The sequence below is a fragment of the Penicillium subrubescens genome, assembly GCF_028828155.1.
Source record: "Penicillium subrubescens strain IBT 31985 chromosome Unknown utg000006l_segment0_segment0, whole genome shotgun sequence".
Taxonomy (NCBI): domain Eukaryota; kingdom Fungi; phylum Ascomycota; class Eurotiomycetes; order Eurotiales; family Aspergillaceae; genus Penicillium; species Penicillium subrubescens.
The window spans coordinates 3,227,659-3,242,808 of NW_026643156.1; the positions used below are offsets into that span (position 1 = coordinate 3,227,659).

Sequence of the window (15,150 nt, forward strand, 5' to 3'; positions counted from 1 at the left end):
GCGATGCAATGGGAATGCATTCGGGGCGCAATGAATCCTTGTGAGATCTGATTAAAATCAACTGCCTAAATACTTTGTATTAACTTTGTATTCGGATAGTACCCTGTTGATTATTGTGTAGAATTTGGTGGTGTCAAAGTACGTCATGTCCCAGTGTAAAGGCGGACAAAGTTGGGACTCTACCGGGCGATAGAAGGGACCCGCCGGGCTTAGAAACGAACCCCCCGCAAGTCTTCTCCTCCTTCACCACTCAACCTCAGACTACTCGCCACCACCAAGCTCGACTTTACATTCGACTTGTGGCATTCCTGTCTGGATCGCTTTTCCATCACCCTTTGCGCCCCTCTCCCCTTCCTCCGGACCCACTCCTATCTCGCGATCTCCGTCATTCCACCAGGTGGGGTGGTGACTCCCAGCCAAGATGTTGAAGATCTGGTCGATGGTATGGCTACCCTGTGTATTATGAAGGTCTCTAGTGGATGAATCAAAGACTCACTCCTTCTCCTCATACAGAAGCAGCAGCAGGCGCAGGCTGAAAATGCCGAAGGCGCAGCTGGAAAGAAGAAGAAGAAGGTTACCGCCGCACAGCTGCGCGTGCAACGAGGTCTGTTTCTCTCTGGGATCTCTCGATCGATGGCCCTTTTACCCTGGTTTTTTCCTGAAGATGACTTTTACTGACTCTTTCTATCTATCTCTCCTCTACAGACCTCCAAGAACTCACCCTCGGAAATACCATGAAGATGTCCTTCCCGAACCCCGACGACATCCTGAACTTCACTTTGACCATCGAGCCAGACGAGGGCATGTATAAGGGTGGTGTCTTCAACTTTAGTTTCGCCGTCAACCAGAATTTCCCCCACGACCCGCCCAAGGTCAAGTGTACCCAGAAGATTTATCACCCAAACATCGATCTGGATGGGAACGTGTGCTTGAATATCCTGCGCGAGGACTGGAAGCCCGTGTTGAACTTGAATGCGGTTATTGTGGGCATGCAGGTGCGTTGTGTCTGGCTGTTTTTCTCGATCTGCGATTCGTCATGGACTAACAGGTTACTTTCCATTCTCTTGCAGTTCCTCTTCCTCGAGCCGAATGCCTCTGATCCTCTCAATAAGGATGCCGCAGAGGACCTCCGCACCAACCGTGAGGGCTTCAAGCGGAATGTGCGCTCCTCTATGGCCGGCGGGTCCGTCCGGGGCGTGAGTTTCGAGCGGGTTCTTCGATAGAACTGAGAAACCCTGGTCAATTCGTTGCTCTGCTCTGAATGGGGGTCTCGCCAGTCTAGCAGGGTCTCTTTTCTCTGAATGCGCCAGGATGGGTGATGAGGGTTGCGGCTGAGGGTTGAGACTGGATTATGAGAGACGCGAACATGATGATTCATGGCTCTACAGGGTGGACTTTTATCTCCGAGGCAAGGAGTTTCAAGTACATATAACCGGCGTAATTAGCGTTTGAATTCAATAGATCCCGTTCGATCAAAAATGGGATGAAGATGAGTGGTGCATGCGGAAATGGCGTAATGCATCTGGTAAAACCCGGAGGAAGGATCTCGATCTAGAACTACAAGTACCTTAGAGCCGTAGGTTATAGCCCATTCGAGCAGCGTACAAACCCGTGAGACATGAAGAGAGCCTGGAATAAGAAAGGACCAGAAATAGAAAGAAATTGATCACAGGCGTATATGTACAATCAGTTCCAACACCAAAAACCCACCCACACTCGACCAGGAACCCATCGACGCATCTCGCTCATGGAGAAATACAAAAAGACCCCGGAATTTCCTTGACACAAGGGTACAGTATAATTGATTGATTGCATTTTTGGGGAGGATAGGATCTCAGTTCACAAAGGGAAACGCAGTGATGCCGATGGGCGGAAATGATGAGATGGTCGAGGGGATGCGACTAGTGTTGACTGATTTATGCGCGCTGGGCGGCACGCTCCTGCTCGAGACGAGTGTAGTAGGTATCACGCTCGCGGACACGGGGCAGGTGGTAGCCTGGAAAATGGGTGGAATTGTTAGACTTGATTGTTCGCAGGCTGTCGGGGAGATGGTTCATGATACGTACCGTACCACCAGAGGTAGCCGAAGGTGGTGCCGAAGCCTAGATGGGAAGATGGTGGTTAGTTACTGGTGATATTTGGCGAGTATGTATGCCCATATGGCTGCCTGTTGCACTGCAGACAGCTGGAATCTCGAAAGAACATTGCGCCGCGAGCAATTGCCGCATCCCAAATCTCAGTCCATCATGCGATCATGCCACTCATATCCCAACTCCAAAGAAACAACTCAGTCACTCACCGAAAGCGGTGCTCAGGTCCAGAACGAGACCACGGCGAAGCATCTACAAATAAAACAACATGTTAATCAATTGTCCAGAGCTAGTCAAGCACCCGACCAGTCCGCTCGGGGCAAGCCGGGTCTCATGTGGAAGGGGGGTACACCTACGCCGGTGATGGGGGGGATAGCGGCGCCCATTGTAGCGGATAGACAGTGTCAGTCGATACTCGGTGGGATGTTGACTGGTGTTGGACAGAATTGATCCTGCCTCGAGGGGTTGCGGGGTGAGCAAAGGTGGAGGAGAGGAGAGTGACGGAGTGAAGTGGACGGGAAGTGAAGTTGAAGCTTTCGGGCGGACTAAGCGAGGCTCCGGATTGGTCGATGGGGTCTGGCGGGCACCTCACGCCATTGATGATTGATGGGAGGTTGGGTGATGATTTGGGATGATTTGGGATGATTTGGGATTTGAGAATAGACAAATTATTGCTCTTCTTTCTTTTCAATTCCCTTTTATTTGATCTACTTTCTACCTCGACTGATTCCTCTTTATGTAGCTCTCACAGAAAAGTAGATGCCTCAGGAACCACGCACGTGACCCAGGCCCATCCCGACGGGGCGACCAGCTCGTCTCTCGTCTCGAAAGCAGCTTTCGTCCTCGAAATCACCCTTCCAGAGGCCATGGCGACGTCGGGCCAAGTCAAGCGCTCTTCTTCTCACCTGGAAGCTGCTGACAACAAGCGACCCAGACAATACTATCACCATCACCACCGCCTGGCCGAACCAGTGTCTCTGCCGCAGGCTTGCGAGCCTGCTCTGCAAGATGAGGACAATGTCGAGCATATGATGAACAGGGCGATAGGGCATTTTCTCCGAGATGCAGGATTTGACATGGCCGATCCAGCTGCGTTGTCCAGTTTCCGCAGCGCCGCGGAAGAGTGTATGTTTTGACCAGAATCGGGAGGTTCATCTCAACATGGGGAAGAATTGACCTAATCTGACAACTGCTCGTGATTCGATCCAGACTTGCTACACATCTCCAAATTCGTTCGCCAGTCCATGCTATCCGCACGACGTGTCCAACCGATCGCACCCGACTTTGAATATGCGTTGAACCACCATCGCATCACACCCGATGACCTCCGTCCCTATCTCAAGTTACCTCCAACTGTCACGCCAATCCGCACTCTCCTTCCATCTCCACCACCCGAGGATGAAGTGAAACGCAAACTCCCCTTCTTGAATGCCCTCCGAGGCGAAGAGAGCGAGACCAACCGGTCATACGTGCCCAAGCACTTCCCCGATTTCCCCAGCAAACATACCTACTCCTCTACCCCGGTGTTTACCGAGCGCGACAACGACCCGCGCAAAATCCGCGAACGCGCCGCGGAAGATGGTCGACATGGTGAAGAGGCATTGCGAAAGCTGGCCAGTGCTGCGTATCGCGACAGCCCGACTGGCGCGATCGGCCGGGATAAGAAGCTCTGGGGCAGGCGGATGGAGAGCATGGAGACTATGTTTGAGAAGACTGTGAAGGGATTGGCCAAGAAGCTACACAAAGATCCGCTGGCTGCTCCAGGCTTGAATGCTGCTGTGGGTTCTGCCATGGAGATTGATTCAGGCCCGGTCTTGGGCTTGGACGGAGACGCAAAGGCTCGAGCCAAGGTGCCGTGGAATCAGGAGATGGGCCCGATTGTCAATTGCGAGCGAGATTATTGGCGACGAACAACGGCGGCCAGCAGACGAGGTGCAGATGATAAGACGCCAAAGCCGACTACCGCTGTCGAGGCTGTGGATGGCCATTTGGGCACATGAGCAATGACGGCGTGGAAGGGGATCAGGCCTGGACAAGACTACATTATCGGCGTTCTCACATTTCCTTATTCTGGGTCTTTTTGGGTCATTTCTTGGGCTGGCACTTTCGTGTATGTTTTCGGAGTCGTTCTTGAGGAGATAGATACCCCATGGCAGTTGCAGCATGACAATGATTGTTTGATTTCATCCTCGTCCTTCGTAATTCCATAACTCCGCCCAATGCAAAAAAGCTCAATTTATACGTATGCGGTGTCCAGAGAGACCGTGATCTATCACGACTTTTTGTCTGTCGCCTTCTTCTGAGCTTCCTCCGCAGCTATCCTGATCGGCTCCCATGCAGTACTTTCCACCGTCAACCCTCCGGCGCATCTAGAGTGACCACCCATTAGTCGCCATAACATCCTATTTGCAGTGTTCAAAGTCTCACCGTCGAAACAGCCGTGTAATCGGCTGGCACGTAATCACACCTGGTTGTGGAATTTCTCCTTGAGGCGGATTGCAGGAGTATTGCACCATCTCGAGCAGCTGGCACTCTTTCAGGTTCACGGCTGGACCTTTGCGACGCTTTTCTTGGAAGTTGCGCTGGATGGTGTGGACATGATCGGGGAGGTTTTCTGTGTGGAACACATGGCATAAAGGTGCCATATTGGAAGAATTGGGACAAGATTTGCCGGTCTTTACGTGGTCGAGGGAATTCCGGGGAGTTGAATGGGGAGATTCGAGGTTGCGCAGTTGAAGTTCCCTCCAAAAGTCTCCGGCCGCGGAAGCTTCCGTGCCCCCGAACTACTGCAACAAATCGACTTGCTCAGTCGTTGATGCACGACAACGCGTCTTGCCAGGAGTCAATGCAACAGTACCTGCAGAGAACTGCATGTATCTGATCTTTCCAGATATGCATGATTTATAAGAGTGCAGGCTCCTGACCGTCATGGCTGCCAGCTTAGGCGACACGTCACTGGCTGACATTCATCACGAAGGGCTGGATCAGGTATCTAAGGAAGTTCCACAACATAATATCTCCCGGCATTGCTGACCTTGTTCACTAGCTTCTAAATGATCTGGCCAATGTATACCCTACTAGCCCTGGTCAGCAACAGCCGCTCTTGGGTGTCCCGGTCATCGATGCATTGCTGGAAGTCTTTATGCAGAGATTACCGGGCATGTCGATTGAGACAGAACGGCAGTTAAACGATACTGCATTGCCAGAGCAAATAGTCACAGAAGATGAGGAGGTTCTCTTGCGCCACGAAAATCTGGATGACGAGACCGCCGCTCCTGGGGATCGACCTGCTCAAGTAGGACGTGATTCATCCAATGTCTTCATTTCAAGCTCCACCCCCAGACACAAGCGACCATCCCCAGTCGTGGAAATTTCCAGCAGTCTATCGGGAGCTGGTAAAACGCAGCTGCTATATTATATGACTGCGCGTGCCATCCTGCCGAGAAATTATGGCGGCATATCAATCGGAGGACTTGAAGCAGCTATGGTCTGGATGGACGCTGATGACCGGTTTGATGTCTACAGACTAAAATGTGTGGCTCGAGAACTTCTGCGACAAGCACGAGAATCAACAGATGAAGATATTCTCGACGAAGACACTGAATTCTTCTCAGATGCCCAACTGGCAGAATTGTTGACTTCTTCCATCCAACACGTCCATGTCTTTCGTCCACAGTCATCCACCGCCCTTCTTGCCACGCTGTGTACCCTAGACAAGTATCTTTATGACTTGTCTAGGCATCACTCTGCCTCACGGCCCTTGCACATGCTAGTCATCGACAGCGTCACTGCATACCTCTGGAAAGACAAACTGAGGGACGAACTGGCCCGAACAGAAGAGATTGGGCGTTCTCGAGCAGAGATCGATCAACAGCGGGCACTGAAACAAACCTTTCACCTTTCTGATCTATACGCCGAGATTGTCAACGACTTGAAGCGACTTCAAGGTCGGTTCGGATGCGCTGTTATTTATACGACAACAGTCTCCAGTGGCCGTCCGTCAGCTTCGAATACCGGTCAATCGGGTCCTCCTGGCCCATATGATCGCCTGCCTTCTAAGACACCATCTCTGCGGCCTGCATTGCCAGCACCATGGGGCACGTTCCCAATTCTTCGGTTGGTTGTTCACAGGGATGCAGTACGCCCGTTCCCACCAGCCATGAGTGCACATGATGCCAGGAGGGATGCTTCGATGCGCCAGAGCGTGGTTCGTCAAGGCAAGTTCTCAGCCTGGGTCAACGCTTGGGGTCGCGAAGAGTGGCCTCGTCGAGTGATAGATGGTGTCAACTGGTATAATGGCGGGTGCTTCCCGTTCTACGTGCGAGCGACTGGAGTTGAAATACCACAGCCAGACAATTGAACGAAGCATATACTCTGTATGACATTGTTCTCAAAATTCTAGGAGAGTCTATTCTATAACATATCAACCATATAACTTACTGATTGCCTCGACGGTGGTATTACCACCGCTGAACACAATGGCCATGTCCCATCCCTCATCACCGCCCTCTCGTTCAACGAGACGTCGGAAATCCTCATCGAAGAGACACACAGCAAGACCGACAACGGCACTTGGCTCAACAAACACCTTCATGCGTTCCAACACCAGGCGCATCGCAGCCTTGATCTGCTCCTCGGTGACCGCATAAACCCCCTCAACCTTCTCCTTGTTGGAGATCACCTCCCAGTTCAACAATCCCACCGGTGTCCGCAGACCATCCCCAATGGTCAGCGTGGACACTGCCTCAACACGCTTGCCAGCCAACAGACCCCGACGACAATCATCCGCGCCCTCGAAGCTAGGCTCAGCCCCGAACACCTTGGTCTGCTTATCGGAGAAGTACGTCGCGACGCCAGCGTTGAGTCCACCTCCGCCAATTGGAGTGATGACTGCATTCAAGGTCTTGGACCCAGCTTGCTGCTCTGCATACTGGGCCTCCAGTTCCAGCGCCGTTGTTCCCTGTCCACAGATGATATTGAAGTCATCATACGGAGGCACCAGGATAGCATTTGTCTTGGCCTGGATCTCTGCGACAACTGCCTCGCGCTCAACACTCGTTGACCCGCTGAAGATCACCTCTGCGCCGTGCGAGCGAGTCCCCGCAATCTTGGACGGAGTGCTGATGCGCGGCATCACGATATAAGCCGGAACATTGAGCGTGGAGGCCGCGAGAGCGAGGGCTTGCGCATGGTTTCCTACCCAAAAAGAAATTAATTAGTCTCCTGTCCCCAATTCATAGACCCATTATTCACGACCAATGTCCATACCAGAACTATGCGTAATAACCCCACGCCTCTTGACCTCCTCCTCCCCACGCTCCTCAATCAACCGTAGCAAAGCATGAAAAGCACCACGAGCCTTAAACGCGCCAATCCGTTGTAGATTCTCACACTTGAAAAAGAAATGGAATTTAGGACATGCGGGTGTCTGTCCCTCGAATGGCGTGCCCACGAGAGCCTCGGGTGTCTGCGGGGTTGACGCGATTGTGTCGAGGGTTTTGCAGGTTAGGAGTGGGGTGCGGTGGATGTAGGGTTGGATGAGGGCGTATGCGGCGTGGATGGCGGAGGGAGTTAGGGATTGGGCTTTTTCGGCTGGGGATGTCATGATGGATGAATGGTTTTGTGTGTTCCTGTTGTGAGGAGCGGGAGGGAAGAAGAGAGGTGTTGGGAGATCTGAGTCAGAATCAATTGAGGAGATTATTTCGTCTTTTCTCTTCCCCTCTTCTCCGTCGGGGTTACCCCGAGGACGGCGATGGCCGAGATAAGAAGAGAAAAGATGATCACCGAAGGACCAAGCCAATTGACCATGCAAAATTACGATCACAACTACAATGACTCAATGAACATGATTGATGGCAAATTCCAGCTTTGCTTAGCTGTCAATGATATTTCGTTGTTATACCCGAAGCCCAAAAACAGTATCATAGTACATCATAACTTTTGTCCGAATCTATCCCCTATGGTATCAAGATATTATTTATTTCTGGTTCTCGGGACGGAGCGAGCTGAGAGAGAGAAGAAATGTTAGCAATGATGTTCATCTGATCATGAGATAAAACAAGAAAGGTGTGATCACATACCGGACAGCCTTGCCGGCACGCCAGATCTCGAGGCTGCGGATCTCCTCCATCTCCTTCTCGTACTTCTCACGGTAATCCTTCTGGGAGTTGTAGTCGAGGGAGCGCTGGGTCTCAGTGCCGTCACGGACGCTGTCGTAGAGCTCGTTGAAGAGGGGCTTCAGGTTGTCCTTGAAGCGGCTGGACCAGTCAATGGCACCACGGCGGGCAGTGGTGGAGCAGGCAGCGTACATCCAGTCCATTCCGTATCCACCGATCAGGGGGTACAGGGACTGGGTAGCCTCCTCGACGGTCTCGTTGAAGGCCTCGGAGGGGGAGTGGCCACGCTCACGGAGAACCTCGTACTGGGCGAGGAACATACCGTGGATACCACCCATCAGGCAGCCACGCTCACCATACAGGTCGGAGTAGACCTCCTTCTCGAAGGTGGTCTCGTACAGGTAGCCGGAACCGACGGCAACACCCATGGCGATAGCCTTCTCCTTGGCCTGGCCGGTGACGTCCTGGTAGACGGCAATGGAGGAGTTAATACCACGGCCCTCCTTGAACAGAGAGCGGACGGTACGGCCGGAACCCTTGGGGGCAACGAGGATGACGTCGACATCAGTGGGGACCTCGACCTTGGTGAGGTCCTTGAAGACGGGGGAGAAACCGTGAGAGAAGTAGAGGGTCTTGCCCTTGGTGATGAGGGGCTTGATAGTGGGCCAAGTCTCGGACTGGGCGGCATCGGAGAGGAGGTTCATGACGATGGTACCCTTCTCAATGGCGGTGTTGACATCGAACAAGTTCTTGCCGGGGACCCAGCCGTCCTCAATGGCCTCCTTCCAGGAAGCACCATCCTTGCGGACACCGACGATGACGTTGAGGCCCTGGTCACGGAGGTTCAGACCCTGGCCGTGACCCTGGGAGCCGTAACCGATGAGGGCAAGGGTGTCGTTCTTGAAGTACTCGTGGAGCTTCTCACGGGGCCAGTCAGCACGCTCGTAGACATCCTCCTTGACACCAGCGAAGTCAATGGTCTTGACACCACGGACGGGGGTGATGGGAGCAATGGCACGGCGGGCGACGCTAGCCAGAGCGGGCCGGGGGAGAGCAGCGGTAACAACCGAGCGAGGAGCAGCCACGCGGGCGAGGCGGAGGGCACGGGGCAGACCACGAGCAGCCATTGTGTGTGTATGTGTGGGGGGGGGGAGGGGGGGAGGGGAGGGGAGGGAAAGAGAGAGATGGAGTGGAGAGTTGAATGAAGAAGGAAAGAATCTGGGGAGGAACCTGGGAAGGAGGAAGAATTTAAGTAACCGGGAAAGTTTGGGGGGAGCTCCGTTGCTCAGTGCAGTTTCCTAGTTGGAGTCATCCTTTTGCACATGACTCCACATGACTTGGATCCGGAGAAGGACACCAGCTCCCCGGCCGACACCGGGGACCCGTTTTCATCCTCCGTGATTGGTTGCCGCAACCGGCGCAGTGTCTGGCCCAGTGGCCACCACCTCCAGCCAAACCCGCCAAACCGCTTAAACAGCCCGCCGATCGTGAGATCTCCGGGCCGATGGAGGCAAAAGACAGAGACTGCTAACTGTTTAGGGGTGGTGGAATGTGAGATTGGGGGGAACTGTTGACTCATGGGGACCCATTATCTTTAGTTTTTGTGGAGTTTCTCTATTGTTAGGATGTAACCATGTCTAATCGTCTATCGATAGCTTCATGAAACTGGGGACGAGCACGGACTTGAGCCCATTTGCTCCGGACCATGAGGAGGTCATGCGGGGGTCACTCTGAGATTACTCAATTGATCCTGGCTGAAGCTAAGATAGCTGTTTGATCACATAGCGAGCTGAATTGAATGGCATTGGCACGACCACTTGGACTTTCATGTCTGCTCGTGACTCGACTTTCGAGTCCTGTCCACTTGAAGGCCTTCATGCCTGATATTTCGGGTGTCATTATCACCGGGCCGCAAAGTCAGCTATTGACGGACTCCATAAGTCGCTGTAAAGGTTTGGCCTGTGGGGTCGCTTTAATTGTTATCTCTTCGCGTTCAACCCTCATCTTTTTGGGTTAGCATCGACTACTTTGTGCCTAAGGGTCTCAGTGTTTGTTGACTGGATGGGGATCCTGCAGCTCACGCCCAGTCGCAAAATATATATTGGACCAAACATGCAACGAAATGGATGCCTACGAGTCCAAGTCAGACATAAACAATCGAAGCACTAGCGCCTTAAGTACCTGATGGCTAAGTGGTCCCGTAGATTGTCGATTCGCATTGAAAAATCGAAACAACATCTAGATCAACAGCGGTCCTAGTCTGACCACCACCTAGTACACAAGCCCTGGGGTAGTAGTGCATTTCAATTTTTGCACTCGGAATTAAGGTTCCTGTTCGATGCAAATTTGACATTTTGATATCTTGTCATGACACTAAAAGGCCCTTTCGAGCGCTGACAATGGCACGATCATAATCATGACCATTTGGACCACTGCTCGTGACTTGATGCTGGCTTTTGGCCTTACGGCCTTATTGCCTGATCCGTCAGGTTTTAATCTCCACCCCTCAAAGCTTCCCCGCGACACCAACAAAGTAGCTGTTGATCGTTCCATTTCCACTCCTCCGTTTATACTGCACCGCACCGTGCCATGTCGACTCGACAATGAGCTTCTTTTCGTTTGGCGATTTCCCCGCCATTCAGACCCGCAAGGCTTTGCTGCTTCTGGACTTTCAAAACGACTTTGTCCGCCCCGCTGGCGCCCTCCATGTTCCCAACACGGCTGATATCCTGGAAATCCTCCCGCCATTAGCTGCAGCGTTTCGCCGCTCTGGCGATGTGATTTGGGTGCGCTCGCAGTATGAATCTCCACAGCCGACAGAAGATTGGAACTTTGGGGATCGTGTCGTCTTGGAGAAGGGCCCGCCGAAGCCAGCACCCATGCCCACCTCTGATGTGATCGAGGTCTCGTCGGACCGAGACTCACCAGAGCCTGTGGATAGCGAGGCTTTCCTGTCCGGTCGATCGGCTAAATGCTGCGCCGCGCAATCGCCTGGATTTCAATTCCCCGCACCAGTCCTCGCTGCTATCGATGCCAATCGTGATACCGTGCTTGACAAGACGGGGTACTCCGCACTGGAGTCGGATGGTCTCGTGCTATCGTTTCGCACGCGCTTTGTGACCGAGATCTATTTATGCGGCTCGCTATCGAATGTCTCCGTCTATGCGACGGCCCTCGATGCCGTGCGCAACGGCTTCTCGGTAACACTCGTCGAAGATTGCCTGGGGTATCGGGACTTCCAGCGGCACCAAGAAGCTATGCGCCGCATGGCAGACATTCTGGGAGCAGCGGGGATCACGGCACAAGAGTTGAACCAAGAGCTGGAGTGGCAGGAAACCGATGATATCGCCCGACAAAACAGGACGCAGCCACCCAGACGAACGACCACTACGGGTGCTCCCGTGGGCATCGAGGATATCATGGACAGTTTGGATGTCATGCCCGTGGACTCCATTCCAGAGGAGGCTACGGATGAAGATAACTACAGTTTGACGCAAATTGCCGCGCAAACGCGAGCGCAGAGGCTCGCAGCCGCCTCAAATCGAGTGCCGGTTGAAGCGAAGAAGCACCAAGTTCGTGCACGAGTGCGTCGCCCCAAGCGTCGCGAACCTACACCTGATGTAGGCACTGGAGAAGAACCTGCCAAAGAGGCCTCTGATGACAGGCTTGGAGAAGGTGATTCCCGCATTATTCCAGAGATCGATCTGCCTTCTGACGCCTTTGAACGTATTCGGGCGGAGGTGTCCTGGCAGAAGATGTACCACATGTCCGGCCAGGTGCCTCGACTTGTGGCTGTCCAAGGTCATATCAAGCCCGATAGCTCCATTCCTATCTACCGGCACCCCGCAGACGAAACTCCACCATTGAAACCCTTCACGCCGGCCGTTGACCAAGCGCGCATCCTGGTCGAGCAAATCCTCGGCCATCCTCTCAACCATGTCCTTATCCAACTTTACCGTGACGGATCAGATTCAATTTCCGAGCATTCTGACAAGACTCTCGATATCGTTCGTGGGTCCTTCATCTGTAATGTCAGCCTGGGTGCGGAGCGTGTCATGACGCTTCGTACGAAAAAGTCAGCCTTCGAGTCTTCTGAAGGGGCCGAATCAGGTCGTCTCAAACAACAAATCCCACTGCCTCATCGATCTCTCTTCATTCTGGGTGAAAGGACCAATATGCGCTGGCTGCATGGCATCCGACCTGACAAACGCGCCGCATCCATCAAATCCCCAGCGGAACAAGCCTTTGGTGGCGAGCGCATCTCCCTGACTTTCCGACACATTGGCACATATCTCAACCAAAACACGAATACCATCTGGGGACAAGGCGCCGTCAGTAAATCACCTGATACGGCGCGGCCTGTGATTCATGGTGAACCCACAGAAACCGAGCGACTCATCCGCGCGTTCGGTCAGGAGAATCGGGCGACTGAGTTTGACTGGGATGCCTTTTATGGAGCTGGGTTTGATGTGGTGAACTTTGTCACTACATCTTCATCACAATTAGTGCTCAGTGGAGACCCGGTTGCGGATCTACGAGTGCAGCTAGCCTTGGGTGAAAATGGTCTTCGATATGAAATCGTCGACAGCTCCGAGCCCCACACTGGTGACAATTTAAACCAACGACCACTGTATATAGACTCGGATGGAAGGACGATTGCCGGGAATGTGGCCATCTTGATGCAATTGGCCGAGCGACCAGCGGACTCAATACGGCCGGGGGTGGAACCTCTGCGAGGTGGCAATGAACTTGAATGGATTGAAGGTTTCCTCGGAAGATGGCGTGAGCATCGTGCCAGCAACCCTGGTGCGCCATTCGAAACCAACCTGGATGACTGCGAACGTGCACTAGAAGGAAGGCATTATCTTGGAGGCTCGGCGTTCAGCATCGATGATTGCTCCCTCTGGCCAGTGCTGCGCGAGATTGTCTTATCTCAGGGGCTCCTCGATGCTCGGCTGGTGAACCTCAATCAATACTACAATCGCGTAGAGAAACGAGGCATCGTGAGGGCCATTTTAGAGGGTTCGCAATGAGGCTTTTCAACTTGCATATAGCGCACTGAGAACGCCCAAGTCCAGTGGGGTTTGATAAGTTTGAAACTATGACCAATTTTCAGAATCATCTTTTCAGCCACGAGTTGAATAATGGGCTCCAAGATGATACCTAAGCCATCAAGAAATACGATTGAAATGCCCTTTAGAAAGATCTCTCAAAGAACAAGAAATGGAAGCATACCTATTCGGTGGTTTCTCTGGTCTTTAGACTCGGACTTGTGAACTACCACTGTACTTATGACTTGGTCACTGCATATCCTTTTATTTTGCACTGTTCTACCACTGTGGACATACGACGAGACATGAATAACTTCAATGGTCAAATGCCAGCTTTTCAGGACCAAGACGAAAATTCCAGCTATTTCTTGATATTTGCTACATACTTTCCACACTCCATCACCTTCCAAGACACGGTCCTGAGACACCGCTTCAATCTCGCCTTCACAGACATTTACCCTCGAAGCTCTTAGTGTTCAAGAGACTCTCCAGCCCGACTCCTCCACAAACCACGGCCTTGAAGAATGCCTGAGCCACGACAGACGCACCAGCAGGGCTCGTATGGGTATGATCGAGCGGGAAGTACGCATCGACAACATCAGCACCCAACGACTCAAAGATGTCTGCCACATAAGCACCATGGTCCACATACGAGACACCGGCGACCTGGGCTGCCAGCTTGGCATATCCCACAAATCGCGAGGGGGAGTATACGAATGTACCCGTCTCCCACGGGTTGTTGGGAGTCTGACTGGAGATGAGCACATTGGCCCCCTTGGCCTTGAACGTGTTGGCTGCATTTTCTAGATATTTAGGGAATGTCAGGACAGTCTCCGTTACGCCGTTATAGGTCGTGGTGCATGTCTCATCGCCTGTGCCGGAGCAGTCGGTGCGGCCGTTGTCCGTGGAGAGCGAGCCACCGTCGTTGTGGCCGAATTCGATGATCACCCAGTCTCCGGCTTGGACTTTGCTGGCGATGGTGGCAAATCGGCCTTCGCGAGTATAAGATCGCGCGCTGCGTCCGGCGACGGCTTGGTTGGAGACCGTGGCTGATGTGTAGGGTGAGACGTACTCGCCCCATCCTGGAGGTTGTTAGATGTAGCCAAGCAGGTGGTGTTGAGCTTTGTTAGAAGGATCATACCTGCAGTACCGGATCCAGTGCCTCCCTTGGCCATGGTTGAGTCACCAGCCAGGTAGATAGTCGTGCCTAGCACACTGGGGATCATAGAGAGCAGAACAGCAGACTTCATGGTGGACAATGGTTTGATTGAGAGAAGTGTATACAAAGAGAATATCCTTTGAGAATGTAGATTCGAGGTGATCAACACTAGAGTGTATATGAAAGAGAATATCCTTTTAGAATTGTAGAGTCAAGATGATCAACACTGTCATTACTACTCCTTCTTAAACCAACAGCATACTATCTCGCCCGGGACTATCTACACCGAGACACGGAGTGTCACAAACGCGATTTACCCCTGTCAGAGACAAATTATACGTGGAAAAAGCCTGTCTCCTCTCCCATCCTCCCTTCAAGTTTATGACGGAGCATGACCGATGAGAAAGACATGGTCTTCGGATCAACGGAGCTTTCCTTATGGTATTACTGTTGACCCCTGCTGACGGCGGAACTCGAAACCTAAAACCAAAGCGCCCCATCGTATTTGCTATTTGCGGGGAAGACGGAGATCGTCGCTGGTCTTTGATTCATGGAACTTGCATTTCTGCGCAGTTGCGCAGGACTTTTTCGGTATTCTGCCTTTTGTGATCCGGAGCTTATTCCAGATCGTCACTATGTCCCGATGTGGAGGTGTGGAGTGTCCGGCTCAAGGTTCTTCACAAAGAGCAAGACTTGGATGAGGGTGTGTGTGGTGAACCTGATGAAACTGTGCG

General features: G+C 52.6%; 9 protein-coding genes across 9 annotated transcripts; 4 read left to right on the top strand and 5 right to left on the bottom strand.

Annotated features, from left to right (window-relative positions):
• Positions 1–421: 421 nt before the first annotated feature.
• On the top strand, positions 422–1,223 carry N7473_009686 (NEDD8-conjugating protein UBC12; the record flags this gene model as incomplete). The annotated part of the gene is made up of 4 exons (XM_057155625.1): positions 422–442; positions 514–604; positions 706–995; positions 1,071–1,223. The coding sequence occupies 4 exons, from the start codon at positions 422–424 to the stop codon at positions 1,221–1,223; spliced, it is 555 nt and encodes a 184-aa protein (XP_057006755.1).
• A 693-nt stretch (positions 1,224–1,916) lies between these two features.
• N7473_009687 (cytochrome c oxidase subunit VIIa) lies at positions 1,917–2,476 on the bottom strand (the record flags this gene model as incomplete). Its single annotated transcript, XM_057155626.1, has 4 exons — positions 1,917–1,996; positions 2,067–2,102; positions 2,300–2,342; positions 2,447–2,476. 4 exons carry the CDS (start codon positions 2,474–2,476, stop codon positions 1,917–1,919), a joined length of 189 nt encoding a protein of 62 aa, XP_057006756.1.
• A 480-nt stretch (positions 2,477–2,956) lies between these two features.
• On the top strand, positions 2,957–4,090 carry N7473_009688 (TBP-associated factor 8 family protein; the record flags this gene model as incomplete). The annotated part of the gene is made up of 2 exons (XM_057155627.1): positions 2,957–3,215; positions 3,300–4,090. 2 exons carry the CDS (start codon positions 2,957–2,959, stop codon positions 4,088–4,090), a joined length of 1,050 nt encoding a protein of 349 aa, XP_057006757.1.
• Positions 4,091–4,362: 272 nt separating this feature from the next.
• N7473_009689 (uncharacterized protein) lies at positions 4,363–4,735 on the bottom strand (the record flags this gene model as incomplete). The annotated part of the gene is made up of 2 exons (XM_057155628.1): positions 4,363–4,459; positions 4,518–4,735. 2 exons carry the CDS (start codon positions 4,733–4,735, stop codon positions 4,363–4,365), a joined length of 315 nt encoding a protein of 104 aa, XP_057006758.1.
• Positions 4,736–5,018: 283 nt separating this feature from the next.
• N7473_009690 (putative Rad51 family DNA repair protein) lies at positions 5,019–6,450 on the top strand (the record flags this gene model as incomplete). Its single annotated transcript, XM_057155629.1, has 2 exons — positions 5,019–5,078; positions 5,137–6,450. 2 exons carry the CDS (start codon positions 5,019–5,021, stop codon positions 6,448–6,450), a joined length of 1,374 nt encoding a protein of 457 aa, XP_057006759.1.
• Positions 6,451–6,462: 12 nt separating this feature from the next.
• N7473_009691 (threonine/serine dehydratase) lies at positions 6,463–7,759 on the bottom strand. Its single transcript, XM_057155630.1, has 2 exons — positions 7,359–7,759; positions 6,463–7,286 (listed from the first exon to the last, which is right to left on the bottom strand). Exons 1-2 carry the CDS (start codon positions 7,693–7,695, stop codon positions 6,514–6,516), a joined length of 1,110 nt encoding a protein of 369 aa, XP_057006760.1. The 5' UTR covers positions 7,696–7,759; the 3' UTR covers positions 6,463–6,513.
• A 308-nt stretch (positions 7,760–8,067) lies between these two features.
• On the bottom strand, positions 8,068–9,333 carry N7473_009692 (Ketol-acid reductoisomerase; the record flags this gene model as incomplete). Its single annotated transcript, XM_057155631.1, has 2 exons — positions 8,068–8,095; positions 8,171–9,333. 2 exons carry the CDS (start codon positions 9,331–9,333, stop codon positions 8,068–8,070), a joined length of 1,191 nt encoding a protein of 396 aa, XP_057006761.1.
• A 1,476-nt stretch (positions 9,334–10,809) lies between these two features.
• Positions 10,810–13,213, top strand: N7473_009693 (isochorismatase family protein family; the record flags this gene model as incomplete). The annotated part of the gene is made up of 2 exons (XM_057155632.1): positions 10,810–13,131; positions 13,196–13,213. The coding sequence occupies 2 exons, from the start codon at positions 10,810–10,812 to the stop codon at positions 13,211–13,213; spliced, it is 2,340 nt and encodes a 779-aa protein (XP_057006762.1).
• Positions 13,214–13,701: 488 nt separating this feature from the next.
• On the bottom strand, positions 13,702–14,507 carry N7473_009694 (rhamnogalacturonan acetylesterase RgaE; the record flags this gene model as incomplete). Its single annotated transcript, XM_057155633.1, has 2 exons — positions 13,702–14,339; positions 14,399–14,507. 2 exons carry the CDS (start codon positions 14,505–14,507, stop codon positions 13,702–13,704), a joined length of 747 nt encoding a protein of 248 aa, XP_057006763.1.
• Between the last annotated feature and the right edge of the window lie 643 nt (positions 14,508–15,150).

What these genes read in the sequence shown, in the direction of transcription:
- N7473_009691 (XM_057155630.1), bottom strand. Translation starts at nt 7,695, where the DNA reads ATGACATCCCCAGCCGAAAAAGCCCAATCCCTAACTCCCTCCGCCATC. An exon ending in GGTTATTACGCATAGTTCTG is followed by an intron (nt 7,287 to 7,358) that starts GTATGGACATTG and finishes CTTTTTGGGTAG; the next exon opens with GAAACCATGCGCAAGCCCTC.